The 27,170-nt window shown below is 38.1% G+C and overlaps 1 protein-coding gene and 2 long non-coding RNA genes across 3 annotated transcripts; all 3 read right to left on the bottom strand.

Moving 5' to 3' along the window:
• Positions 1–270: 270 nt before the first annotated feature.
• LOC123668247 (sorting nexin-32) lies at positions 271–26,343 on the bottom strand. The gene is made up of 11 exons (XM_045602019.1): positions 26,164–26,343; positions 24,439–24,567; positions 23,605–23,775; positions 22,174–22,295; positions 21,227–21,395; positions 19,540–19,699; positions 18,669–18,784; positions 15,373–15,482; positions 14,939–15,011; positions 1,723–1,832; positions 271–400 (listed from the first exon to the last, which is right to left on the bottom strand). Exons 1-11 carry the CDS (start codon positions 26,167–26,169, stop codon positions 307–309), a joined length of 1,260 nt encoding a protein of 419 aa, XP_045457975.1. The 5' UTR covers positions 26,170–26,343; the 3' UTR covers positions 271–306.
• On the bottom strand, positions 10,913–11,499 carry LOC123668249. Its single transcript, XR_006745543.1, has 2 exons — positions 11,426–11,499; positions 10,913–10,991 (listed from the first exon to the last, which is right to left on the bottom strand). It is a non-coding gene; the product is annotated as an uncharacterized LOC123668249 (long non-coding RNA).
• Positions 11,522–12,180, bottom strand: LOC123668248. Its single transcript, XR_006745542.1, has 2 exons — positions 11,682–12,180; positions 11,522–11,610 (listed from the first exon to the last, which is right to left on the bottom strand). It is a non-coding gene; the product is annotated as an uncharacterized LOC123668248 (long non-coding RNA).
• Positions 26,344–27,170: the final 827 nt, after the last annotated feature.

The raw sequence follows: 27,170 nt of genomic DNA, 5'->3' as shown, positions 1-27,170 counted from the left end.
TTAATACATAATTAAATCATAACAATATATTTAATAACTAAACTTGCGTTGCCAGAATTCAGACTGCTTTCTTAACAATCGACAAGAATAAAATATATATATATGTATTGCTATAATATTAGAAACACCGGGAATAACAAATAATTTTTAAACGTCCTTCATTACTTTAATTTTGTCCTGAAAACGTCTGTAAAAACATGTCTAAAATCAACTTATGAATGGAATAGTTACATCCAAAATCCATCTGTAAAAAAATAGTAATTATAATAATCCAATTGAAAATATTTTATTATTAAAAAGCTGTATTTATTGGCATTCCTTGAGAACTTGAAGGGATTTCCTGTAGAGCTCCTGTTGAGCGCGGGCGTGTTTGATCTCGAGTTCCGCCAAATCTATCAAACTGTAAAGAAATAATAGCATTTTAATAATAAACGAAAAAAAAAAACGACTTCAATTCAATTGGCAAGTAATACAACGTAAGTAGTCGAAAGAAATTGTTAATTAAATACGTTATTAGAGTTAAGTCATTATTAGAGATGTCATTATTAGAGATAAGTCATTATTAAAGATAAGTCATTATTAGAGATAAGTCAAAAACTAGTCGTCAGAGCTCGATCAAATTTAAATGAAACCACAGACAAGTAAAAGAAAAATCATCAAAATACAGTCGAATTGATAATCTCCTCCTTTTTTGCTGTCGGTTAGAAATATAATTTAATACTTAACATATTATAAAACGAAGTCTTCGGTCGTGTCTCTCTGTCAATTTGTTCGTCACAAACTCGAATATTACTAAACGCATTTCGACACGATTTTCATTACAGACAGATCGATTTCTGAGGGAGATTTTAGTGTATTTTTGTTAGTTTTTTTATTTATATTTTGGTTGAAATTTGATAATAATATAGTTATAGTTTAGAAGTCGGAGTAAATTAAACCGACTGGTAACTATCATAGAAAACGTTGATTAAGTTATGTTCTAGATAAATATACACACATATTAACATAAATAATACATAAAGAAATGTATTCATCACACCCAGATTCAGGCGGGAATCGAGCCCACATCGCGCCAACGGGCTAGTAATATATATACGTATATAATTCTATAGGATTAGATATGAAATATTTTACGAAATGATATTAGAAAATTAGCTGAATGATGGGGAAAAGTAGGAGTTTTCGTGCGACAGTATTTTGATTTATCTGCTTATTTAAGTCGAGCGAATCAATCAGTAGGCCCAATATATATATATTTGGGTTAAAAAGTCGACCAGTGGCGGGATAACCATCCAACTGCTGGCTTTGAAATACACAGGCCGAAGACGGGCAGCAGCGTCTTCGGTGCGACAAAGCCAGCCCTGCGGTCACCAACCCGCCTGCCCAGCGTAGTGACAATGGGCAACACACATGAGTTCACGTTATTTTTGGCGTAAATTTGTGGAGGTCTATGTCCAGCAGTGGACTGTATAGGCTGTAATGATGATGATGATACATAGTGCATATTTATACAAATGTATAAAGTGGTATAACGGTATCCAGCAGATAAACGTTTGATTTATCAATCGATTCAGCTTTTAACTTTCCACAGCTGAGCTTGGGCCTCTTTCTTGAGTAACGTCCTCCTTTTATGAAGTCGGTTAAAAACGAGCATCACCTTCCAATTAAATTAAGAACATTCCAATTAATTAACAATCAATAAGACATCCAATAACAAGTCACCTCTTGCGGAAGGCGGCCACCCTGCGCACGCGGAAGTCCAACAGCTCCTCGCGCGCCCGCGCCGACAACTGCTCGAAGCGCGCGCACGCCTCCGACTGCGCCTGCTCCGCCTACCGACAGCCACGCACATCACTTTCCACACATCCAACTAAACATATAGTAGCTCGAGCCTAAGCGCGGGACACAGCTAGCACTATAATATCCACCAATCCGCACACACCATGTATCAGAAGCTAGCAGCATAATGGCGTCTGTATTTCCGAGTTCATACAACCCGAACATGTTTAAAGCGCGAGTGAACAGGCTTCTTCTGGGCGAACTCGCTCCATCTTCGACCTCGTCTGTGCTCTAGAGCTAGACTGAGGTCAAGAGTAAGCCCATAACATTATAAAAAAAAATATATACATATATATATAATATCCACCAATACGCACACACTGTGGATCACTTTCAAAACTTTTTTTTTATTATTTATTACGTTACATAAAGGAAAGATAAATTACGTGCCGTAAACTCATTCGAGTTTTACCGGACGGCGATGTCGTCGACATACTTAGGGGTAGGTCACATTACTCAGACACGAAAACAACACTGCTTCAAGCAGTACTATTTAGCTGTGATCTCCTGCAAGGTCGAGGTACTTAATGATAGACGTGCATTTAAAAAATAAAATATTTAATCTTTAAATTAGAAATATCTTTATTTTATAGACCAGTGACTCGGCTCCAGTCAAACAGAAGGAATTTAAGAAGTTGACGCCCTCACTTTTTGAAGTGAAACTTCTTTAGAATCAAAGAAAAGAATGCGTAATGATAAAGAAATAAATATACATAAACGTATAGGAAAAAATGATAGCAGACATCACTGCTTAAAACGCGTTTTACATGGCGCTTACCTTTTTCCGTGATCATCGTCGATAGGACAAATCACAACGACCTACCATCCTATGCCTTTTCAAAAGTTTCACTTCTGCCGTGTGAGAATTGCACACGCACACGCAACACACACACACACACGCACACGCACACGCACTCGCACACGCACACGCACACGCACACGCACACGCTCACGCACCCGCACCCGCACACGCACACGCACACGCACACACGCGCGCGCGCACACGCACACACATTTCTTTAAATGCATAAAATGTTATTCTAACTTATACAATAAAACTATGTGCATATAAAAAAAAGCGTGCGTTACCTCCTGTACCTCCATCGGCTGTGTGTGCACGGAACAAAATTGTGTGACCATTAATAATATGTTTAAGTGAAAAATTAGGAAAACACCACTTCTCTATACACGTTATACGATTGATATATGAATAATTTTCTAGAATATAGAATGTGTGTGGTAGGTTAAAAGAGGTTTTTTTTAGGTTTTAAGGAACTGTGTCAAATTAAAAAAAAAAATTAACAAAATTATTGTATTATATAATATTAATACACTTAGGTTAAGCTGTTTGCGTCCCTTTAAAAAGAAAAAAACTTCAAAATTACTCCCCATAATTTACATATCATTTTATAGATAACTATTTGCTCTACCGGCATCCACAACTAAAAAAAAATTAAACTATTTAAAAAGGAAGGTTAGGTATGCTTTAAGAAGAAGGGGGCTATTTTTTTCCCACAAATCAACGCGGGTGAAACCGCAGAGCCCAGCTAGTATTATATAATAGTTAAATTATATCTTTTTAATTTCATACATCTTTATACAGCGTGTTATTGAACTGGCGTCCTTCCGTTTAGGGCCATGTAGAGATACATATCTCCTCTATACATTCCACGAATGCATCCCATCTTGCCGAAATTATGCGTGAAAAAAAAATGAAGCAAGTTAAGTAAATATGATGTAGTGGAACTTTTTTTTAATTTGGTTATTTGATTAATTAGACATTTTTTTATTGATTTTATTGAATTGTTTAAATTAATTGTTATAATTGATGTTACAGATTGAAATTGATTTTAATTGCATTAAGAGCCATTTCACAATTTTACGCTCTGCATGTTTAGGTAAATTTGGTCGCATCGCACGAGTCATACGAGCCGCGCGATCTTTGTGCTAGTAAGTATAGTGTGACAACAAAAAAACCATCTTGATCTTTTTTTCTAATGTATAATAAAAATTAATAACTATGGTATAAAATGTTTTTTTTTTATTAATTTGTTAAGAATTTCAAGTATGTTATGTAACAACAATTTAAAATAAAAATAAAACTATATACGATTTTATTTTTGTGTTACCCACACATTAGGAATTCTCAGGAACCCATACCGAAAGTTAATGACCCTACTTCTGTGCAGGATTTGCGGCCCATCAGTCTAGTACCTTGCTTGTCAAAAGTATTAGAGCGCATTGTCTGTGACCAATTAACCAACTATATTGAGAGCAATAGTCTACTTCCATCGTTACAATCCGGTTTTCGTAAGGGACACAGCACGGCAACTGCCTTGTCGGACATTGTCGATAATTTGCTTACCGCCCAGGATCAGGGGATGGTCAGCCTTCTCATATTGCTTGATTTCTCACGTGCATTCGACTCAATAAACACTGCGCTGCTGCTGTCTAAGCTAACATACTATGGTATCGATCTCCACGCTGTAAGATGGTTTCACAGTTATCTGCAGAACAGGCAGTGTAACGTTATACGTACATTATTTGTGCTGCTAAATTAAAATATGTTTAAATTTAATATTTTAATACGTGAAATGATTTTTCTTTAAAAAAAAAAAAAACATTAGTTTATTATAATTAAATGAAATTAAAATCTACAGTAATTTATGATACACTATTTTATCATAAATTATTTTTTTTTTCTACAAAAAAAATAATAAATTCATCATCCGGCATTTATATATTCGCGCGGGCAACATTTTATCTTTTTTTCAAAAATTCCAATGAATCTTTTGTCTCTGCTTATAAAAACGGCAGTACTGGTCGCCGCCGGGTCATTCATTTTTGGAAATTCGTCTCAAGAAATAGTTAACGCACATCACCTGTTTTATTACGGTCTCTTAATACGGTGGCTAATATATATTTAAGCATCGTAACCATATTTTATAAAATTGTGTGATCCTTGCTTAGCGTTGTCTCGATTTAACAAATATTATAGTGTCAGTGTTTATCGCCCCCAAACTGGGGTTCGACGATTGGGTCACCGATTTCGACGATTGGGTCACCGATTTCGACGTTTGGCTCACCAATTACGACGTTCAAACCAATTTCGACGTTTCCACATAACCCCGACGACGAGAGTGCACTCCGCCGGGTCTTGAACTACCCGTTCCTGCCGCCCCCGGTCGAAAGCGGAATCCTGCCACGCGACTCCCGGGAATATCACCTGCACGGCGAACCAGGAGAGTACCTGAGCCGAACTGCATTTGGAGCTTGTGTGAATTGGGTGCTCGACCCCGCCCATATACGTACATTTTTTTATTTTCTACCTCACCGGGTTAATTAATTTAATAATTTTTTTTAGTTCATGGTACCCTGGTTTTATTTACATCTCTAATAGACCAGGGGAACCGTGACACTAGTGACTCGGGCCCTAGTTTCTCCTCGACCTTGGCACCGGAAGTGCAAAACTTAATCTCGGTGACGTGTGATCGTACTGCAGTTGATTTAAATAAATTAAAATTTAATGGTAAAACTTGTGTGCGCTCATTCATACAGCGGGTTGATGAGTTTATTATTGCACGGGATATAATTCCTTCAAAATATTAGCTTTTGCTACGGAAATCTTTCAGGATGACGCTCTTCACTGGTACCGTTCGGTAAAAGACAAAGTCTCATCTTGGTCTGAGCTCTCTTCTAAGCTCAAGGAAGATTTTGATCAAGCGGATTACGACTACCGTCTAAAGGCAGAAATTCGTTCGCGCACTCAAGGGGAACGCGAGAACATAACCATTTATCTCTCGATTATGAGTGGAATGTTCTCCCGTCTTTCTAAGCCTTTTACCGAGGCGGAGCAGCTAGAGATCCTGCTTCATAATATAAGGCCTTGTTATGCCAGCACATTAGCCGCATCAGTGACTCAGATTGATACCATAGATGCCTTACGCGCGCTTTGTCGTAATTACGAGATTGTTCATTCCCGACTTTTACAATTTCATGAACCTCCTGGTGTGAGTTCTGAAACCGTTGCACCCGAATTTGCGTACTTTAAGGGGGGAAATAAAGATCCTAATAGAATTGTCATAGATACAGATAAACAAAGGTTTTCATATAGAAATAATTATAATAAAACTCAATTTTCAAAAAATCATAACTTTAATCAACAAAATAATACCAAAAATCAACAGCAAAACTTTATACACTCTGTTCAAACAAATAAACATCAACCATATTGCTCTAGGTGTCGCAGTAACTCACATCATATCCGACAATGTAAAGCAAGTCGCGACGTATTTTGTTTTAAATGCGGATTGAAGGATGTAAAGACACCTGAGTGTCCAGTGTGTAACAAAAGTAATAATTCAAAAAACTAAATGAGCAGAATTGTAGAAATTTCAATAGGGAAGACTGGCAAACTTGGCTTTCATTTATTAGAACATTTACTTCTACTTATAGAATATCTACAATTCTGCACACGAAACCTACAAATGACCCTAGACCTTATGTAAATATTAAAATTCACAATGTTGACGCTTGTGGTCTTCTTGATTCTGGTGCCGCCGTGACAATTTTAGGTAACAATTCCCATTTACATTTTGTTGATTGCACTTTGCTACAGGATGACAATATATCAATGGTAGCCGCTGGCGGACAATCACTGAAGAGTATCGGTTACATGTATTTACCCGTTACTTTCGAAGGCCAATTACATGTAATTAAGGCATATGTGGTCCCTGAAGTGGAAACACCTATTATATTGGGTATTGACTTTTGGCGTATCTTCCAAATCTGTCCCAAATATCTAGGTAGTATCACAATGTCTAATAGTTCATTAGCTGAAGTGAAATTTAATAAATCACAAACTTTCATTAATTCATACGACCAATTAGTAGCATCGCAAAAGTCAATAGCAGACAATATTATAGCTCAGTTTAAATCTATATCTATAGAGGAGAAAGGACTAGGTAGAACAAATTTGATAACCCATAGAATAGACACTGGAGATGCTCAGCCCATAAGGCAGCGTTATTATAGAATGTCTCCAGAAAAACAGCGCATTTTATTAGAGCAAGTCGATGAAATGTTAGCGCTTGATGTGATTGAGCCTTGTGAGAGTGCATGGTCTTCTCCAGTACTTATTGTGACTAAAAAAAATGGACAGCCCAGGTTTTGTCTCGATAGTAGGAAGCTCAACGCTGTAACGAAGAAAGATGCCTATAATTTGCCCTATGTCTCAGAGATTCTTGATAACTTACGCGACGCAAAGTATCTTTCGAGTGTAGACCTTTCTAAAGCTTTTTGGCAGATTCCAATAGAACCAAAGGATCGCGATAAGACTGCTTTTTATGTACCAGGCAGAGGCAGCTTACGGTTTAAAACCACTGCTTTTGGACTGACAAATGCACCAGCAACTCAGCAGCGATTAGTAGACTTACTTTTCGGTGACATGGAAGGGAATACATTTGCGTATTTGAACGATATTATAATTATAAGTTCGACCTTCGAAGAACACGTGTCTCGTTTGTTGCGTGTCTTAGAGAAATTAAAACAGGCTAATCTGACCGTAAATTTTGAAAAGTGTAAATTCTTCAGAAGCGAACTTAGGTACCTAGGATACGTAGTAAATGCTCGTGGTCTACACACGGACCCAGAAAAGGTGCAGGCAATTTTAAATTTTCCGGTTCCCACAAGCAAAAAGGAACTGAAACGCTTTCTCGGTACCGCTACCTGGTACCGACGTTTCGTTCCTAATTTTAGTACTATAGCTGGTCCACTTAATAAACTAACGTCAAACGGGAAAAAGTCACCTCCTTTTCAGTGGACGCCAGAGGCTGATGCAGCTTTTAATGCTCTGAAGGAGTGTCTCGTCTCCGCACCAGTTCTCTCTTGCCCGGTGTACACTGAGCCCTTCCAGGTCCACACAGATGCTAGTAATTATGGCATTGGAGCCATGTTAACGCAGAATATTGATGGTAAAGAGCACCCCATTGCCTACATGAGTAGATCTCTTTCCGGTGCCGAGAAAAACTACAGTATCACAGAAAGGGAGACCCTTGCTGTGTTAGTCGCTCTCGAGCACTGGAGATGCTATCTCGAAAATGGCCGAAAGTTCGTAGTGTACACTGACCATTCTGCGTTGAAATGGTTCCTGTCATTAGATAATCCTACCGGAAGACTAGCGCGTTGGGGAGTAAGGTTATCCTCATTCAACTTTGAATTAAAGCACCGAAAGGGCGTTGATAATGTGATACCCGATGCTCTCTCACGTGCTGTTCCCGTTTCGGCTATCTCACTTTCAAATTCTATCTCCACTACTTCTGATGATTGGTACAAAAAGATATATAACGGTTGTCTTAATGATCCTAAAAATTATCCAAATTTTACTATTAAAAATAACTCATTATTTCGGCTTTCTAAAAATAAATCAAATCTTACATCTGAATTCGCGTGGAAAGAAGTTGTTCCTATGGAATTTCGTGAACAAATTGTAAGTGAGAACCATTCTGTACCAACATCTGGTCATCTCGGCATTTTTAAAACTTACAATCGTTTGGCATTGTCATATTACTGGCCTGGTATGCACGAAAGTGTAGTAAAATACGTAGGTTCCTGTTCGGTTTGCTTAGCTTACAAGTCGCAAAATCACACTACATTGGGAGAAATGGGTCGTCCAAAGCACTGCTCACGCCCCCATCAAATGATTTCAGTTGACTTTGTGGGTCCTTTACCTGTCACTCGTAAGCAAAATAGTTACATGCTTGTAGTAACCTGCTGCTTCACTAAATATTGTAACATCTTCCCACTACGTCGCGCTACTGCAGATGCAGTCGTGAAAATTTTAGAGGAATCGATATTTTTAGTTTACGGTATACCACAAACTATCTTTTTAGATAATGGCAGTCATTTCATTAGCTCAACAACTAAAGCTTTGTTTGAGAAATATAAAGTCCCTAATGTATATTTCACACCAAGGTATACGCCTCAAATAAACTTAGTGGAACGTTACAACAAAACTATAGTCACTAGCCTATCAACCTTCGTTGAAAATGACCATAGGTCTTGGGACACTTTCATTCCCCAGGTGCAATTCGCCATTAATAATTCAGTAAACGAAGCTACTGGGTACACTCCGTCCTTCTTAGTGTATGGCAGGGAGTTAGTATTATGCGGTTCGCACTATATAGATTCTGACTTAGGTGACGAAGTTTTGTTCTTACCACGCGACATATACGCGGAAAACCTCGGTTGTCTCTCATCAGTTTTCAACGATGTGCAGGCCTCATTGTGGAATGCACATGTTAAGAATACCACACACTATAATTTGCGCAGAAAAGCAGCTGACTACAACGTCGGTGACGTAGTTTTTAAGCGTACTTACATATTAAGCGATAAAGACAAATACTTCAGTAAAAAGTTGGCTCCTAAATATATTAAATGTCGAGTAATTGAAAAACGATCACCGCTTGTATATGTATTAGAAGATATGTCCGGAAAAAACATAGGCGTTTGGCATATTAAAGACCTAAAACTTTCCAATAATAATAATAAATAAAAACTATAATAATGATAAATAATGAATCCTGAATGATGAAATGTGCTGTGTGGCTACGGCACTTAAGAATAGAATTTAGCCACCCCATCTCTTCCCGTGGGTGTCGTAAGAGGCGACTAAGGGATAACAAGGTTCAACTACATCCTTGGAACTTGGGAAACCGACCGATGGCGGGATAACATCTAACCGCCGGCTTTGAAACACACAGGCCGAAGACGGGCTACGGACAGGGAAAGACTGAAATGATGATGAAGAAATAATTAATCCTCTATAACATCTTGTTCTTTAGCATGAGTCACTAGCTTTATAATAACTACTGACTTTAAGTTTGACAGGACGCGCCAATAGCGTATGTAATGCTGTTGATGCTTTAATTTTTTGAATGATGATTTTGAATGATTGATTGAGAGTTGAAGACTGAAAGTTGAAAAATGAAAGTTGAAGAATGAAAACGAATGAATGAGAAGATGCAAGGAGCAGTCTAAGGCGGGTTTTATTTAAGAACAAAACCCTTTTCGAGACGAGGAGGGGTATATGTAACGTTATACGTACATTATTTGTGCTGCTAAATTAAAATATGTTTAAATTTAATATTTTAATACGTGAAATGATTTTTCTTTAAAAAAAAAAAAAACATTAGTTTATTATAATTAAATGAAATTAAAATCTACAGTAATTTATGATACACTATTTTATCATAAATTATTTTTTTTTTCTACAAAAAAAATAATAAATTCATCATCCGGCATTTATATATTCGCGCGGGCAACATTTTATCTTTTTTTCAAAAATTCCAATGAATCTTTTGTCTCTGCTTATAAAAACGGCAGTACTGGTCGCCGCCGGGTCATTCATTTTTGGAAATTCGTCTCAAGAAATAGTTAACGCACATCACCTGTTTTATTACGGTCTCTTAATACGGTGGCTAATATATATTTAAGCATCGTAACCATATTTTATAAAATTGTGTGATCCTTGCTTAGCGTTGTCTCGATTTAACAAATATTATAGTGTCAGTGTTTATCGCCCCCAAACTGGGGTTCGACGATTGGGTCACCGATTTCGACGATTGGGTCACCGATTTTCACCTGCACGGCGAACCAGGAGAGTACCTGAGCCGAACTGCATTTGGAGCTTGTGTGAATTGGGTGCTCGACCCCGCCCATATACGTACATTTTTTTATTTTCTACCTCACCGGGTTAATTAATTTAATAAATTTTTTTAGTTCATGGTACCCTGGTTTTATTTACATCTCTAATAGACCAGGGGAACCGTGACAGCAGCAGTATGTAGAATTGGTTAGAGCTGATGGGTCACGGTATCGGTCGGGAGTTCAGTCTGTAGGTCGTGGGGTCCCTCAGGGCTCTATACTGGAGCCGATCCTCTATGCGTTGTACAGTGCCGACATAGTAGAATGCATCACCTTTTGCAATTACCATCTCTATGCTGACGACCTGCAGCTGTGCTATTCGTTTTTGCCAGTTGATTATGACTCTGCTATTGATAAGGTAAATATCGACCTAAAGACAATCTCAAGGTGGTGCAAAACAAACTGTCTTGTCCTGAACCCCAAGAAATCCAAGCTCCTCGTAACTGGTTCTAGAAAAAAGATTGCTCTGTATGATAACATACCCATAAACATAATGATAGGTGGGGAAAGGGTGGAGCGTGTGGTCTGGGCCTGGTGCTCGATGGCGACCTCCGCTTTGAGAAACATATTATGGAGTGCGCCCGTAACTGCTTTTATAGATTGAAGCTTCTATATAACATTAGACCCTATATCAGCGAGAGACTAAGACTAACCTTGTGCGAGTCACTCATATTATCTAAGTTAAACTATTGTGATACCGTCTATGGTCCATGCTTGCTTGTTAGAACTTCAAAACTCATACAGCGAGTGCAAAATGCTTGTGCACGGTATTGCTTTGGTTTGTCCTCGCGAGCGCATGTCACACCTGTATTAAATAATAGGAACATACTGAACATGGAGTCTCGCCGGAGGATGCACTTGTCTACAATGATGTTCGACTTACTGAGCACTGGCACACCGCAATATCTATTTGGCAAATTGGCGTGGACTAAGGTGCATGGAGGGTACCCCAGGCGTGCTTGTATAGTGTTTTCGAGACGCCGGCGCACAGAACTGCTGCCTTTCGTGGATCGTTCAGGTTTGCGGCCTCCCGGTGCTGGAACGATTTACCGCCCCCCAATGCGCGATCTAAAATCCAGAGTCACATTTAAACGTCTTATAAAGATACAGTTATTAACTTGGCAAAAAACCTAACTTACCTACGGGTCTACGCGACTTGCCGGGGCGGACTTTGTCTCGGTTTCCGGGGGGTTTGCACTCCTTGACTGGTCCCTACTATGCTCTATAACCACTGCCACGTTATGATATATAATTCTATTGTCCACGTCACGACCACGTTGCAAAAATACAACAATTTTTTGTACAAAATATGTCGTCGTAACTCTTATTTGATGACAGTGACGTGACATTTTCTCGCGTTAGCGGGTTGTCGCTCTGGACGTGTGCGTTTTTGGTGACAGCCTTGACAGAAGCTTGCACTCCGTATACGTTTTCTTATTTATGTATTTATTTATTTATTTATTTTATTGATTTAATGTTATTATTTATTTTATGTATTACATATATATCTCTTTAATTATTTACTATAAGTATATTATTGACATTGACTTTGACTGTTAAATATGAGTGAGCATCTTTTGTGTGAGTCTAGTCAGGCTGTATGACTGTTATATTATTATATATTTCTTTTCTTTTTTCTGGAATATTTTTATTGTTACTTCTGTTATTTTTTTCTCATTATTAAGTTTTTTTTTTTTTTTACGTGTCTATCTTTCGTTGATTTTTATTTTATATTCTCTTTTTTATTAAGCACTTAATGTTCTTGTAGCGTTTGGCGTCTGAAGTCGCCGATGCAGGCTCTGACGGAAGAGCAGCGCCTTAGCAGTAACAATTTGCTGCTAAGCAATGCTGAAGCAGAGACCTGGTTGGCCTTCTAACTTAATTATTTAATTTATTATTAAGATTTTAAATGATAATGGCCAATAAAGAACTTTTCTTTCTTTCTTTCTTTCTTTCTAAACATTTTTGAATATCATATCAAAAATTGACCGTTCCAGCGGGGATCGAACCCGAGTCTCCGACTGACCGTGTCAGTGCTTTAGCCAATTAAGCTATGGAACGATGTACCCGCTAGATCGAAATTTTTGATATGATGATTTTATTTTTGGTTTAAGCGAACCGTGGCGCCGTCTATAGTGAGATCTTTACAGAAACCCGTAACTATTCAAAGTTTCATATTACAATGAAAATCTTTGACAGAAGACGACACCATGCTATTTTTAATATGTACGATTTTATTTTTGTGTTACCCACACATTAGGAATTCTAAACATTTTGAATATCATATCAAAAATTGACCGTTCCAGCGGGGATCGAACCTGCAACTCCGACTGACAGTGTCGGCGCTTTAGCTAATTAAGCTATAGAACGATGGTCGCCGTCATCGAAATCAATGAGGAGGACAATATAAATCATAATTCTGATCCATTATCTCACTACAACAAAGGTTGCTCTATTATATTTCAAAAATATAAATAACATTAATGCATCCAATACTGAAATTAACGACGTCAAAATATTACAATTTCGCGGATCGTTATCGATTTTTGTGAAATAGCTCTTAATATAAATGTTCTAATTTGTATTAAGAGCTATTTAACAGTATTGTTATTGAATGTTTGTTTTTATGAATTAAGACTTAAAATTATTATTATTACTTTAATTGATTTTACTGAATTGTTTAAATTCATTGTTAAATTTAATGTTATTTGTAAACAAAAATCTGTAAATGTAGAATTTGCGATCAACTTAACTAACGCATTGTTCACTGTAATGTTAGTTTTAGGTTTTTGATTCACAAATAAATAAACAAATAAACTTTAAAATCAAGTTATTTGAAAAAAAAAAAGTTCAGAAGACGTAGGAAGAACGGCTATAAAAAACTGACTTAACTCTAAAACTCAGGAGACTAGATCTTTGACGCGACACTAACATACACACGATGGTAATTTTATACATAATATTTATTTCATATTTAATTTTATTATCTATATATAAATACGTGAAGCAAAAACTTTGTACCTCTTTGAGTTCAGAATGCTAATATATATATTTTTTTTAATTATGTATAAAAATATATTTCATCAATTAAAAAAAAAACATTACTCACACTACCATGTTTAAGACGCACACAAGCATATTATACCCTTTTGTTGATTGTTGACTAAAAAGTCTGCAGTCAATTTGAAAAAAATAAAAAAAGGTTCTTTATTTTCATTTTTTTTTTTTTTTTTTGGTAATTAAAATTTTTAATTATGGTCGAGTTTCGTCTATTGGGCGACCACTAGATTTTATTAAAGCGTCAGGGCAAGTAAGTTTCATATTTAGGTAATAATACCGATTCTGATATCGCAGTTAAATATAAGGACGCCAGTTTAGTAAACACGTTGTATATAGGTAAAAGGTACGTCACCAGCCATGAACTCCAAGACCTATTAATACAATTAGGATTCAATGAAGTATGTACAAAAGTCTAGTAAAAAGGGAAAAGGATTGTACGATTTGTACTATGAAAAGTTTTAGGGACCATCATAAATTACGTCACACGAATTTCACGAGTTTTTGGCCCCTCTCATATCCTTGTTACAGTTGTCCACATTTATGAGACTCCTACCTAATTGTGACGTCACATCTTTTGCAATCGTACACATCCGTTTCGACAGTGTTCTTAACTAAATTTAAATTCATTTTTGATAAAATCAACAATCAAACAGAAATGAAATTTCGTAATCAAAATAAAACTCCTAAAAATAGAACAGCGAGAGTCGATTCACCAACAGAACAATTTAAACTTTAATTTTTTAAGTTATTCATTAATATGTATGAAGTTAAAATATCAAATTTAGGATTTTAAATTATCATGGTTATCTTTATTATTAAAATTATTAAAACAATTATTTACCTCACCGTTTTCGGATAATTTTATCATATTTTAATGCTTACAATTAGATATATAAGTGTTGGACCCTTACCCACCCCTTGTCACACGATGTTGTACTTCGTCGATCCCCCCTACTCCCTTAACGTGTGACGTAATTTATGGACAATGGATGGACCTCAAGTGACTCGTAAGTGACCTGTCTATCTCTATGGAAATTTATAATACAATTTGAGCGGTATAGTTATCGGCGCGGATATTGAGCGCTGACCTTCAAATGTACTTTAAGATTTTTATGGACATAGATATTTTAGGAAATGTAAAATGACGATCCAAACGTACTTTTTTACTTTTGAAGCTTTTGTACTGAACAAAACTAATTCCTATTTACGACCCTCCACGATGTACAAGGCGATCCCCAATGTCGTCGAGCGCTCAACATCCGTGCCGATACCTAGTGGTAGAAAAAGTGTTTCTTAGCTTTTGTATTTGTCTGTTAATGTGTACACATGTACTCACAGCGTGGACGTCCTTATTCTTCGATCTTGCTTTCTCCAGATTCCTATTAGCTGTCTCGTATGCAGCTAGACATCTGAAATAACATTTATATGTTTAAATAAATTTTCGATTTCCCGCTTTCTGTATGCTTAGATCTTTAAAACTACGCAACAGATTTTAATGTGGTTTTCTTTAATAAATAGATTGATTCCAGGGGAAGGTTTTTATGTATAATGCATGCATAATAGTAGAGGAATACTGATAGTTTTAGAGGTTTCTAATGTGATGTCGTAAATAAACACATATTTTTATGTGCTTACAATTCAAATATTTATTTTATATTAAGTATCAGCATTGCAGCCATGCGAAGCCGGAGCGAGTCGCTAGTTATGTATATTTTAGTTTTACAAATAAATTAAAATATGATGCCGTACCAACTATGACTAGAGCCATACCTCAGTCTCCTAACAAGTACCGCTTTGGCCGCGTGGGCATCTCTCATATAATAGCGTAGTGTGTCTGCCAACTTCAGGTCTTGATCTGATGCCATTCGACCTTCGATTTTCTACAACCACAGAGAATAAAAAATTATAACTCCCGACTTCAAAAACGAGAGGTTCTCGTCGAATGTATTCTTTTATGTATGTTATCTACAGGAGACAATGGAATTGTGAACACGGCGTTTTGATTGTTTTCAAATTAAATCAGTTTAATGGATTAAAAAATAGTCTTTTATAACCTTTTCATAAAATAGTTTTATTTTAAAATTTTAATTAATATTTTATATTTTTAATAAATAATACTAATTAGCTTACACATAAAAAAAGTGTGTGTATGCAATTCACACACACCAGTAAAACTTCTGAAAAGTAGTATAAGAGATTTTTTTTTCACCAAGAATATAAAATACTTTGTAAAGTATTGTTAAGGACACACAAAGAAACTAGCGCCATCTAGCGGCAACCATTGAAACCACGCAAATACAGAGACCGCATGAAACTCTCTACTCAATACTAGATGGCGTTAGAGGTACTACTGTGGAACTATATAGAAGTATAGTCTCGAAAGCCGGGTACATGCGTGAACTTTCCAGAATGGTCTGGGCCTTGTGTCGGCCGATATAAATAGCCGCAGGTAGGCGAGCGAGTACAGTTCAGTTTGAGCGATCTTCGAGGCGACTTCAAGGGTGAAAACTAGTGATCAAGAGTGGTACCAGCGAAACCTACGACATTGGCTACGACATAGGACATTGTTAGTGCTTAGTGTTTGAACCTAGTGCTTTGTGTTGGACCTAGTGCTTGTGAATAAAGTCTTGAAAAGAGTCAGCAGGTCTTTCTCTCCAAATCCTTCGAACCCTAACACGTAACAACTGGTGTCGGAAGTGAGATTTGGAGATGCCATTGACTCCGAGAGAAGACTCCAAGGACTTCAAGGGCGTCAGGACAAGGGCACAACGAGCTGCGGAGCCCACACCTACTAGGGACCAAGCTCCGCCCACCATGGACCAAGCCCCGCCCACTGACCCCGCCTATCATGCCCCGCCCACTGACCACGCCCCCCAGGCCCAGCCCACTCGGGCTCGGGCCCCGCCCACTCGGGCTCGGGCCCCGCCCACTCGGGCTCGGGCCCCGCCCACACGGACGCAGGCCCCGCCCACTCGGACGCAGCCCCGCCTACTCAGGCTCGGGCCCCGCCCACTTTGTCTCAAGCCCCGCCCACTGGATCCGCCCACCTTACCACGTCCACCAGCGACCCCGTAGCTTCTACAGACTCTCAAGTGGCTCTTCAGTTAGGAAGTTTAATTAAATTAATGGAGCAACAAAAGGCTGAAATTCGTAGTGCTTTGCAAGAATCACAAGAGCAAACAAGTTTCAAATTGCAAGAATCACAAGAGCAACAAAAGGCCGAAATTCGTGGTGCTTTGCAAGAATTACAAGAGCAAACAAGTTTAAAATTGCAAGAATTACAAGAGCAACAAAAAGAGCTCCAAGAAAAAACGCTTTGGGCTGTAAAAGATGTTAGTGACGCGGTGACTAAACTTCGAAAAGATGTCGACGTAGTGGAAGAACGAGTTACCAGGTTAGGATTAGATGTGGAAAATGTGAAAACCGTCCTTGCTGAACTACAAAAGAAAGTAGTGCGCCTTGAAACCACGGGAGCCGCAATGTCTAGTGGAAGTACTGGAGTGGCGCAAGGACCAAAAGTGAAAGTGCCTCCCTACGACGGCACTACTTCGTGGAACGCTTATCGCCGACAATTCCGGACTGTTGCTACTGCCAACGGATGGACGGAAGAGCAATGCCTGACCGCTCTTACTGTTGCGCTCAGAGGGCAAGCTTTGTCGGTTCTGGAAGCACTGCCACATACAGGAAACGGGTTCCAAGACTTGATGGAGGCACTTGAATCCCGATACGGGGAGCGACACCTGAAGCACGTGTTCCGTGCCCATCTGCGTGACAGAGCTCAACGCCCAGGAGAAGGACTAGAACAATGGGCGTTGGAAATTGAAAAACTCGTCAGGAAGGCACACCCAGGAGCCGACACCAAGATGATAAACACGAATATTGTTCAAGCATTTGTCGACGGAATCAAAGACCTGGAGGTCAGAGCTGCAGTGAAGCTTCGTCACCACACCTCGTTAAAGGAAGCATTGGCGCATGCTTTAGAGGTCGAGGCTGTTCGCCATGACATACGGCAGACCCATAAGATCCGCGAGGTTTCTGAGGAAGTCAAAGAGGCGAAGGCTCCTACGAGGAAAAGTTCTGGAGTCATGTGCTACAAGTGCGGCGAGAGGGGCCATCTTCAGCTCAACTGTCCGCAGAAGAAGACCCAGATAGCAAGGATGAAAAGGATCGAGGAACAAATAGAGGAGCTGAAGAAGCAAGGGGCTTCGCCCCCTGCCCGGGATCAGGAGTATGACTTCAAGACGAAACACCGCAGCGAAAAGATGCATGGGAATGCCGACCGATGTGTGTGTCCTTAGTATGCCGATGATAGGCGGGGTCAGTGGGCGGGGCTAAACTTCGAAAAGATGTCGACGTAGTGGAAGAACGAGTTACCGGGTTAGGATTGGATGTTGAAAATGTGAACACGGCCATTGGAGGGGTGTTATCTCAAAAACAGGGTGAAAGAGAAGTTGTTATTGCATATTTCAGCAAATCTTTATCCAAGCCAGAGAGAAACTACTGTGTGACAAGAAGAGAACTCTTGGCTGTTGTAAAGACGCTACAACATTTCAACAAATATCTCATCGGCAGACAGTTTTTACTGCGACTGATCACGCAGCCTTGAAGTGGCTACTGCAATTCAAGAACCCAGAAGGTCAAGTAGCTCGATGGATTGAGCAGCTTCAGGAGTACGACCGAGTGTTAAGGACACACAAGTCGGCATAGTCCTAGTGAATAAAGTCTTGAAAAGAGTCAGCAGGTCTTTCTCTCCAAATCCTTCGAACCCTAACACGTAACAGTATTCTATTTCATTCTCTTCTATACATTTATGTGTGTCTTTCACTTCAAAAATTACAGATGAATTGAGACCTTTCTTTTAAAGTACATTAAAAATATATTTTTTTGTTATGATTTATTCCTTCAGTGCAACAAAGCCAGCTACGGTCAGCAAACCGCTTGCCCACCATGGTGACTATGGGCTACACACGAGTTTACGACATTTTTGGCGCGAACTTGTGGAGGCCTATTACCAGTAGTGGACTGCGATAGGCTGGTGACGAACGATTTATTTGACATAGACATACCCGACACTTATCGAACGTCTCAGCTGCCCTTGTAAGGAACCTCTCTGTGGGGGGTTGTTCCCGGGTAGCCAGTTGAGTGATACATGACGACAGCTTTATGTGAGCGTCTGCTACCTCTGCAATTATATTAATATTTTTATAAGCATATTTTCAACTTTTCTATGGGGATCCGGTCTTCCGGAGTTTTTTTTCCATAGGGTTGTTCTTGTATATTGCGTTGCCGAACCCCCGACAAAGCAATTCAAGATTATTGCACAAGACCCTTGTGTATTAGCCAAGTTTGTAATATACCTATAGTGCGTTAAACGAGCCGAGATACCAAATGTAAACAAACCAAATGCGAGGTCATCCAACTATGCAGGGTTTTGTAACCTTTTTTTACTTACACAAAATTTTTAAATGTAAAATATATTTATATTTTGTAATTACTGAATTAAATATAATTGATTAAATATAATTATGTATTTAAGATTTAATGCTTCTTAAATAATAATTATCATAATATAAAAATCACCCGAGCACTTCAGGACACGAAATGAAATAAAAATAAATAATACAAAATCAAAGGGCCGTACGCGGTCCGATTGTTTTCAAGGCCAGTTAAAATATATCGTTCGACCTTGCAGTGAGACGTGCAGCAGATAGCAAACAAACAAGATAGAAAGAGATAGACTATATTTTGTTTGTTCCGTCGTCGCTACGAAAAAATGATGGGCTTTGTTTACATTTGGTATCTCTTCTTGTTGAACAGACTTCAATGTTAAGATATAGACAAAATGTAGCATTTTTTAAATTGTCAATTGATTTCTCATGGTTTTTATTTTTTGTTTTTGAAGCCTGTATCGAGCCCGCCAATATAAAAGTCACCCACCCTTATGCTTGGACGTCATACGGTCCACCCTTGCCACAGCCTCCTTCAAATGCGAGTAGTACTCCTGTAGGAAGGCCGTCTCCTGCTCGAAGAAGTCATTGACATCCCTCACTGTCGCACCTAAGTAGATCTCGTCCGTTGTTGTAGTCATTGACCGGACCTAGGCAGTTACAAATATCGGAAATTATTATCAGCCAGTCAGCTCAGCCTGTTGCAGTCCACTGCTGGACATAGGCCTCCCCAAGTTCGCGCCAAACATCCCGGTACTCCGCAATCCTCATCCAGCCTACACCGGCAATCTTACGTAGATTGTCGGTCCAACGGGCCGGAGGACGTCCCACACTGCGTTTGCCAAGACGCGATCTCCTTCCACTCCAGGACCCGTCTAGGTCATTATTATAGGGCACAGGAAATATCCTGTTAAAATCTGGAGCGACCCGACTACAGTGTCTCAATGTTACAGAAATTCGATAAATAACAGTGCTCTCAAATAGTGCTATGAGATCCTGTAAGGTAGAGCTTGTGACATTTTTAAGGTCACAGCGTCTAAAGGTTACGGTAACTGGCTAGATGCTGGCCTAGTTGCATATTAAAAAAAAAAAAAAAAAACTGGTGTTGGAGGCATCTATAGGCACCGCTTACCATCAAGTCGGCCGTATGCTTGTTTGCCATAGTTTTAAAAAATAATAATAATACATATTAAAAAGCAAAGACTTCTGACGTCGACGCATCGCACAATTGAAAAGAAATTTGTGAAAATTATCAAAACGAAGACAATTATCGTTTTTTATTCACTTTTCGCCCACATTATGTCTAACGATAGACGATAACGATAACGATAGATGACGTCTTCGACATATATTTTAACCTGTATCAAGTTTTCGACTTCGCATTGTTGGCCATTCATTATTGGCCATTCAAGTATAATAATCATCAATCATTCAAGTATAAAATCAACATATCGCAAATTTTAAAATATTTTTTACACCCCTCCCCCCTCTACGTAACGAGTCGTAACGTTTTTCTGTACCCCCTTTCTTCAAATTGCGTTACGTAACACTTGAACGTTCCCTTAGGGCCTGTTAAAGTGGTGTAATAAGTAAGTGTTAAAGTTGGGAATAGAATTTATCATATATTTTTTAAGTTATGGATATATTTTAACAGCAGGGACTAAATTAGGCCATTAGAGTGTTTATTATTTTAGAAAAAATATAATATCATAGAGCAGTAAAAAGTTATTTTTAATTTTTCGTTTTACCCACACTTTATTGATCAGACATTCTTATCAGAAACCTCTTTAAACGAAATTTTGTAGTCTTATTGTTGTGATGAAGTAGGCCTTAAGGGAGTTTCAATACCCAAGATAGTCGCTAATCCCCTATCCCTATCTACAGATACATCATAGATCTGGTACATCTCTTTAATGATACATCATTAAAGAGATGTACCAGAAACCGCTATTTATAATAAACGACAGATTTTTTTTAAATATAATTGCGGAATTTCTTACAGACTCTTCATTCAGAATCAGTGATAGCTTTACTTTAACTAATTAATTCATTAAAAAATATATATCAATTTGTAAAATAACAATTTAAACATACTTTAAAAGTCCACTTTGATATTGCTAAAACTGGCCTTAAATTAACATCTATCAAATGGGCGTCAAACTCGCTACCCGACTCACCAGACCACCAATGAGATCCATCTTCCCCCGGGGCTTAGCGCACAGGTCCTGTTCGTATTCCAGGAACACCCTCAGATGAGCGTCGTTCCTGAACACTGGGTGAGCTGCCAGCCGCTGTAGGAATACTTCGTGCATTGCTACCGTCTTCTTGAACGTTGCCAGGTATTCTCTGTGTAATAAACGATAATAATAATATTTAGGTAGGGTATAGCTGAAAATATCTTGCTCAAAATCGGGAACAGGGGAAGTACATCATGTACATACAGAAGCGATGTCATGATCATGTACATACAGAAACATGGAGAAGTACCTCGACCTTACCGATACCGAAGATCACAGCCAAATAACCACTGCTCTGAAATAGTGTCCCTGTGGTAAGGAAGTAAGGTTTAGTGATCCTGGGAAGGGTCGGGGGCAGAGTCCTGGTGTTGAAGGACTACCGTATCCATTTACCATTAGATGGATGCTTGTTTGCCACCCCAATGTTGTAGAAATTGTACCAATAAAATGGACTCATTGGTGCAGTGAACCTAATTTCCCCTCCAGTATTATGTAAGCAGTGTGGTTTATATGTTTACATTTACATATAAAAATATATAAATACGAATATCAGTCGACTGTTGCCTAGAACGCAAGTATTAAGTTGTCTATAGGTCCGGACCGGACATATAATAAGGTCTATTTATTACAATAGCCAAAAAATCAACAAAGAATCCAAATAAACAACGAATGGCGTAAAAAAGGGAGAACGTGGGGAATGGAAAGGGAAATATGGGGAGTACAGAGAGTGAGAAAGTAAGGAGAGTGAGGGAAAAGGGGGAGTTACGGGGGTAAGTCGAGTGAGGTACTTAGTAAGTGGAATGAGAGAATAGGTGTTAGGGAGTTAGGAAGTGTGAGGGAGTTAGGAAGTGAGGAGTAGAATTGGGGTGTAGGGAATCATCACTCACTCTTCAAGCTCCTCCTTCATCTTGAGGAACTCCTCGCGTGTGAGAGCGCCCTCACCCTCTCCCAGCCGCTGTAGTTTCTCGCGAGACGCATCGAAATCGGGCCGCGGGGGCGCGGGCGGAATCTAACACACACAAACACATCTATACTGATATTATAAAGCTGTAGTTTTTTGTTTGTTTGTTTAAACACCCTAATCTCAGGAAGTAATGGTTCGAATTGAAAAACTATTTTGGTACTACATTTACCGAGGAAGTCCATAGGGTATATAATTAAGCCTTAGCCCCTTTTGTTGACCTGCCTTGAGAATGATGTTTTACTACGCAACGCTCTTGCGAAAAAAAATAGATATATTTTTTATATATCTAACATTTTTAAAAAGTAAACTCTAATCCAATGTCCAAAAAGCGTCAATTTACATTTTGATTTTAGAGTGTTGGTACAGTAAAATGCTGGTAAAAGCGGTGTAAAGCATCACTCTTCAGCGTAACTCTCAACGTCACTACTGCTTCATTGTTTCACATGATTTCACTCTCCATATTCTTTTCGAATTGCGTACTTTATATGCTATATGGTTACGGCAGTAAGAATATAGGCAGCCCCTCTCTTCCCCTTGGATGTCGTAAGAGGCGACTAAGAGATAACACAGTTCCACTACCACCTTGGAACTTAAATAGCCGACCGATGGCGGGATAACCATCCAACTGCTGGCTTTGAAATACACAGGCCGAAGACGGGCAGCAGCGTTTTCGTTGCAACAAAGCCTGCCCTGCGGTCATCAACCCGCCTGCCCAGCGTGGTGACTATGGGCAAAACACGTGAGTTCACGCCATTTTTGGCGTGAACTTGTGAAGGCCTATGTCCAGCAGTGGACTGCAATAGGCTGAATGATGATGTACGATTTTATTTTTGTGTTACCCACACCACCATCGAAACCGCGTCTCCGACTGACCGTGTCGGCGCTCTAGCCAATGGAACGATGTACCCGCTAGATCGAAATTTTCGATATGATGATTTTTATATTCAGCTTAAGCGAACCGTGGCGCCGTCTATAGTGAGCTCTTTACAGAAACCCGTAACTATTCAAAGTTTCATAGTACAATGAAAATCTTTGACAGGAGACGACACCATGCTATTTTTTAATGTACGATATTATTTTTGTGTTACCCACACTTTAGGAATTCTAAACATTTTTGAATATCATATCAAAAATCGACCGCTCCAGCGGGGTTCGAACCCGCGTCTCCGACTGACCGTGTCGGCGCTCTAGATCGAAATTTTTGATATGATGATTTTTATATTCAGTTTAAGCGAACCGAATGAATGATTATGATGATAAAATTATGTACTTTATATAATTTATTATGGAGTTTAATGACACAAAAATTATGACAGAATGTAGTTTGCTTACTCATTTAATAAATAAAACTCACAATATATCCAGCATACTCTTCATTCTCTTCGTATCTATCGTGGAGCCACACAAACTCCTCATGCTGTCGCACTACAAAGAACTCAGACTTCTGAAACTCGGGCAGAGTTGTTTTCGTGTGAACTGTGAACTTTACTTTTTCCTTTTCGCTTAATGCATCTGATATGTCCACCTGAAAAAAAAAGAAGATAATGTATTTAATTTGCTTGGGATTCACATGCTCGAAGTTTAATTATTTAAGGAAGCTTAGATTCAAGGCTGTACCTGCTCCATCTCAAATGACAATGGTAAACAAATTTGATTCATTGATTGGTTTAATGGCTTTGTTTAAAAATGGGAATCTTAATCTCTCCTGGTGTTATTAGTGTCAATGGATTACATTATCCATTTACCATCTAGTGGATTGTATGCTTGTTTACCACCTTTGGTCACAGCACTGGTTTGTGGCTGTTGCGCTTGCGGTTGCGGGTTCGATGACCGCACATGAAAAACTTTTGTATTGACCATACAGATGTTTGCCGTGGTCTGGGTGTTTGTGCTGTCCTTGTGGGTCTCACCACCGTACCTCGGCGAGTACGTTAAGCCGTCGGTGCTGGTTGTTATCATGTATAGTTATAGTGATCTTCACTCATAGTAGAGAATATATCAGCCAACCCGCATTTGTGCAGATTAAGCTCTGATCCTTTTCCTACATGGGGAAAGAGGCCTCTGCCGAACAGTGGGATATTACAGACTGAAGCCCACCATCTTTATAGAATTAAAAAAACTTGAATAAAGGAATTCTTATTTTGATTTAGACTACCTACAGTACAATAAGTATAAATGGTATACAAACCAGCAAGCTGTTGTCAGTTAAGGATACATTTTCGCTGGGTTTTTTCTTGTCTGTTTTGACATCTCCACTAGGTGGGGAGGAATCCACTGGAACTGATAGAGGATCGTTTGTGCTATCTTCCACGCAATCCTTAAAAACATGACATAAACTTATAGACAATAATAACTTTTTAATGCTTAAATTTTTTACATATTAATAATTCTTTTAAATTAGAAAACTGGAACTGCCCCACAGAAGAAGTAGCTACCTTGACCTTACAGATAACCTTAAGATCACAGCTAAATAATACTTCTTACAAGCAGCGATGTGTTCCTGTGTTGGGTATGGTGAGTCGGATCAGCAACATGCTTGCGATGCTTCTAGTGTTGCAGGCGATAAGATAAAATAATCGCTTACCATCAGGCGAGTCGTACACTTGATTGCGGATCAAATTGTATAAAAAAAAATTAATCTGAACAATGACCCATTTAGTCTTCTTCTTCTTTAAAGACATTGGCTCCATCAGCTTTTCGCCGATGATTTTACCAATAACAAGTACTGAAAGTGTATAAATCCGGAAACGGTCCATTTTTGACAGTGCAATAGTGGGATAAGCCGCTTAAGCTGCAGTTATTTGAAAATATTTGACATGATTATTTAATTTTAATTTATTGGTAAATTATAATTTTATATCATTAGTTCTAATAAACTTAGCTAAGACAACACAAAAAGAAGATGGCACTAAAGTTAGAAGAAAACAAACATTAACCGGCCGCGGAATGTTTTTGGGGAGCATATCATATAGTGATACAGTTAATTTCAGACAGTTAAAAGACCCATTTAGTCATTTTAATCTAATCTAATCTATAATATGTAAAAATTTTAGTTTTGAGTAACTTATTTTAAAAACATTTATTCAATAATGCAAAGATTATTAACTTCATTTATAACGCAGGTGTTTCAAAAAAATAAATCCTTATCTAATCTAAATCTACCAGTACTGCGGTCACCAACCTACCTGCCCAGCGTGGTGACTATGGGCGAAACACATGAGTTGATGTTGTTTTTGGCGTAAATTTGTGGAGGCCTATGTCCAGCAGTGGACTGTATAGGCTGTAGTGATGATGAATCTAAATCTAAGCAATGTATAAAAGGAATCACTGCTATCAAGGGTTTTTGTAGCTTCAACAGTTACTCGGAACAAATAACAGACTTCAAAAATGCATTTAGAAACTTACATAATGAATTCAATTTAGAAATTAATATTCAGCTACTTTTCATATTGACATCTTTAGAATAAAAGTATGTTACGGCCAATAGAAAGTAATTTTATAAATAGAAAATCGTTTTAATTTAATGACCATTTTTTTTAATTGGTATTAAAAAAATAAACAAAAGAAAATAAAATATTTTTAACACAATTTCAAAGAGTTTACGAAAAAAAACACGTATCACGGTCGAATACTCTCTTACACCTTTTCGTTTCGGTAATTATAATGATAGCGAAAAAAAACTGTGTTAATAAGAAAATCATCCACGTCATTTGTTTTTCTATTACGATTAGTAGAACTTTGAGTAAACTATATTCGACAGATATGAAGGACAATATTCTGACTAATTTTATTATCAAAAAATAACTTCTTAACAAGATCTATGAAGTTATCCAAGTGGAATCTTAAAGGATACGCCCCCCGATACAAAAAAAAAACATTTAAAAGTTACTAAACATGACCATGTAGGACTTACCATCATATTGGTTACGAAAGATTATTAGTATTAATCGTAAGTATATTAGTATCCTAATTGAATTAGATTATTTTGGTAATATTTGTCGGCTACACTCCAAAATTCACTAAACAATGTTTGTCAAATAGTTTATTGTCATTTTAATGACAAGGGCTACGTTCCACTTAACCCCTACAACGCCACGACAGCTGAAACTGAAAGCTGCCATGCCGTTCCACTAACATTAAAAGTAAAACGCTGCGGCCATTATAGACGAATTTTATAGGAGGAACGCAAATTTGAGCGCTCTGTGCTCGCAATATGCTGGCATGATAAAAACATGCAACTGAGGATTTCGAGTAAATATTTCATATGAATTGAAGTTAAATTTAATTTAGCATGGATTTATCGGTGCATTTCTGACAAAACTATTGAGAGATAATGACTCCAAAAGTTCATAAAGTTCCGATAATATTCAGAAATTGACATTGATAGCTTTTTTTTAAAATTCCCGCTACGTTTTGGAGAAAGCCAATTTTGACCCACCAATATTTAAAGAAGGTTAAAGAACTTTATTCTCAAAATTTTTAAAAATATTTATTAGGTGAAGTACTCGCGAACAGTGACGTCATATACGACGTCGAGCGAGCGATCGCTCGCGATGACCATTATCGACTTTAGGTGAAACGAAACAGAGGCCTACAAGCCTACAATACACCTACACAAATACACACATATACACGTACACAAATACCTACAAAAACACATAATAATTTGATAACAAAGAAAAATACATACACAGAGAAAAAAATAAAGCTAGTCTATATATTAAAAAAAATTATGCTCTATGTGAAAATTAAAGGACACTCTCACTTCAGATACCCTGTGAAGTATAACATTGTTTAAAAAATAAATAATAATATTTTTCTACGATACCGATATTATGAAATTGTAAAAGTGTGATCATCATTAGAAATGAGGTCTCACTGGTTAATTACAATGTAAGGTAACACACGATAATTATTAGT

This window comes from Melitaea cinxia, chromosome 30, assembly GCF_905220565.1.
Source record: "Melitaea cinxia chromosome 30, ilMelCinx1.1, whole genome shotgun sequence".
In the NCBI taxonomy this organism is placed as follows: Eukaryota; Metazoa; Arthropoda; class Insecta; order Lepidoptera; family Nymphalidae; genus Melitaea; species Melitaea cinxia.
The sequence above is the reverse complement of the archived record's forward strand: the minus strand, read 5'-3'. Positions and strand labels throughout refer to the sequence as shown.

What these genes read in the sequence shown, in the direction of transcription:
- LOC123668247 (XM_045602019.1), bottom strand. An exon ending in TGGATCTCATTGGTGGTCTG is followed by an intron (nt 19,700 to 21,226) that starts GTGAGTCGGGTA and finishes GTAACTGCCTAG; the next exon opens with GTCCGGTCAATGACTACAAC. An exon ending in TATGACGTCCAAGCATAAGG is followed by an intron (nt 18,785 to 19,539) that starts GTGGGTGACTTT and finishes ATATAATTGCAG; the next exon opens with AGGTAGCAGACGCTCACATA.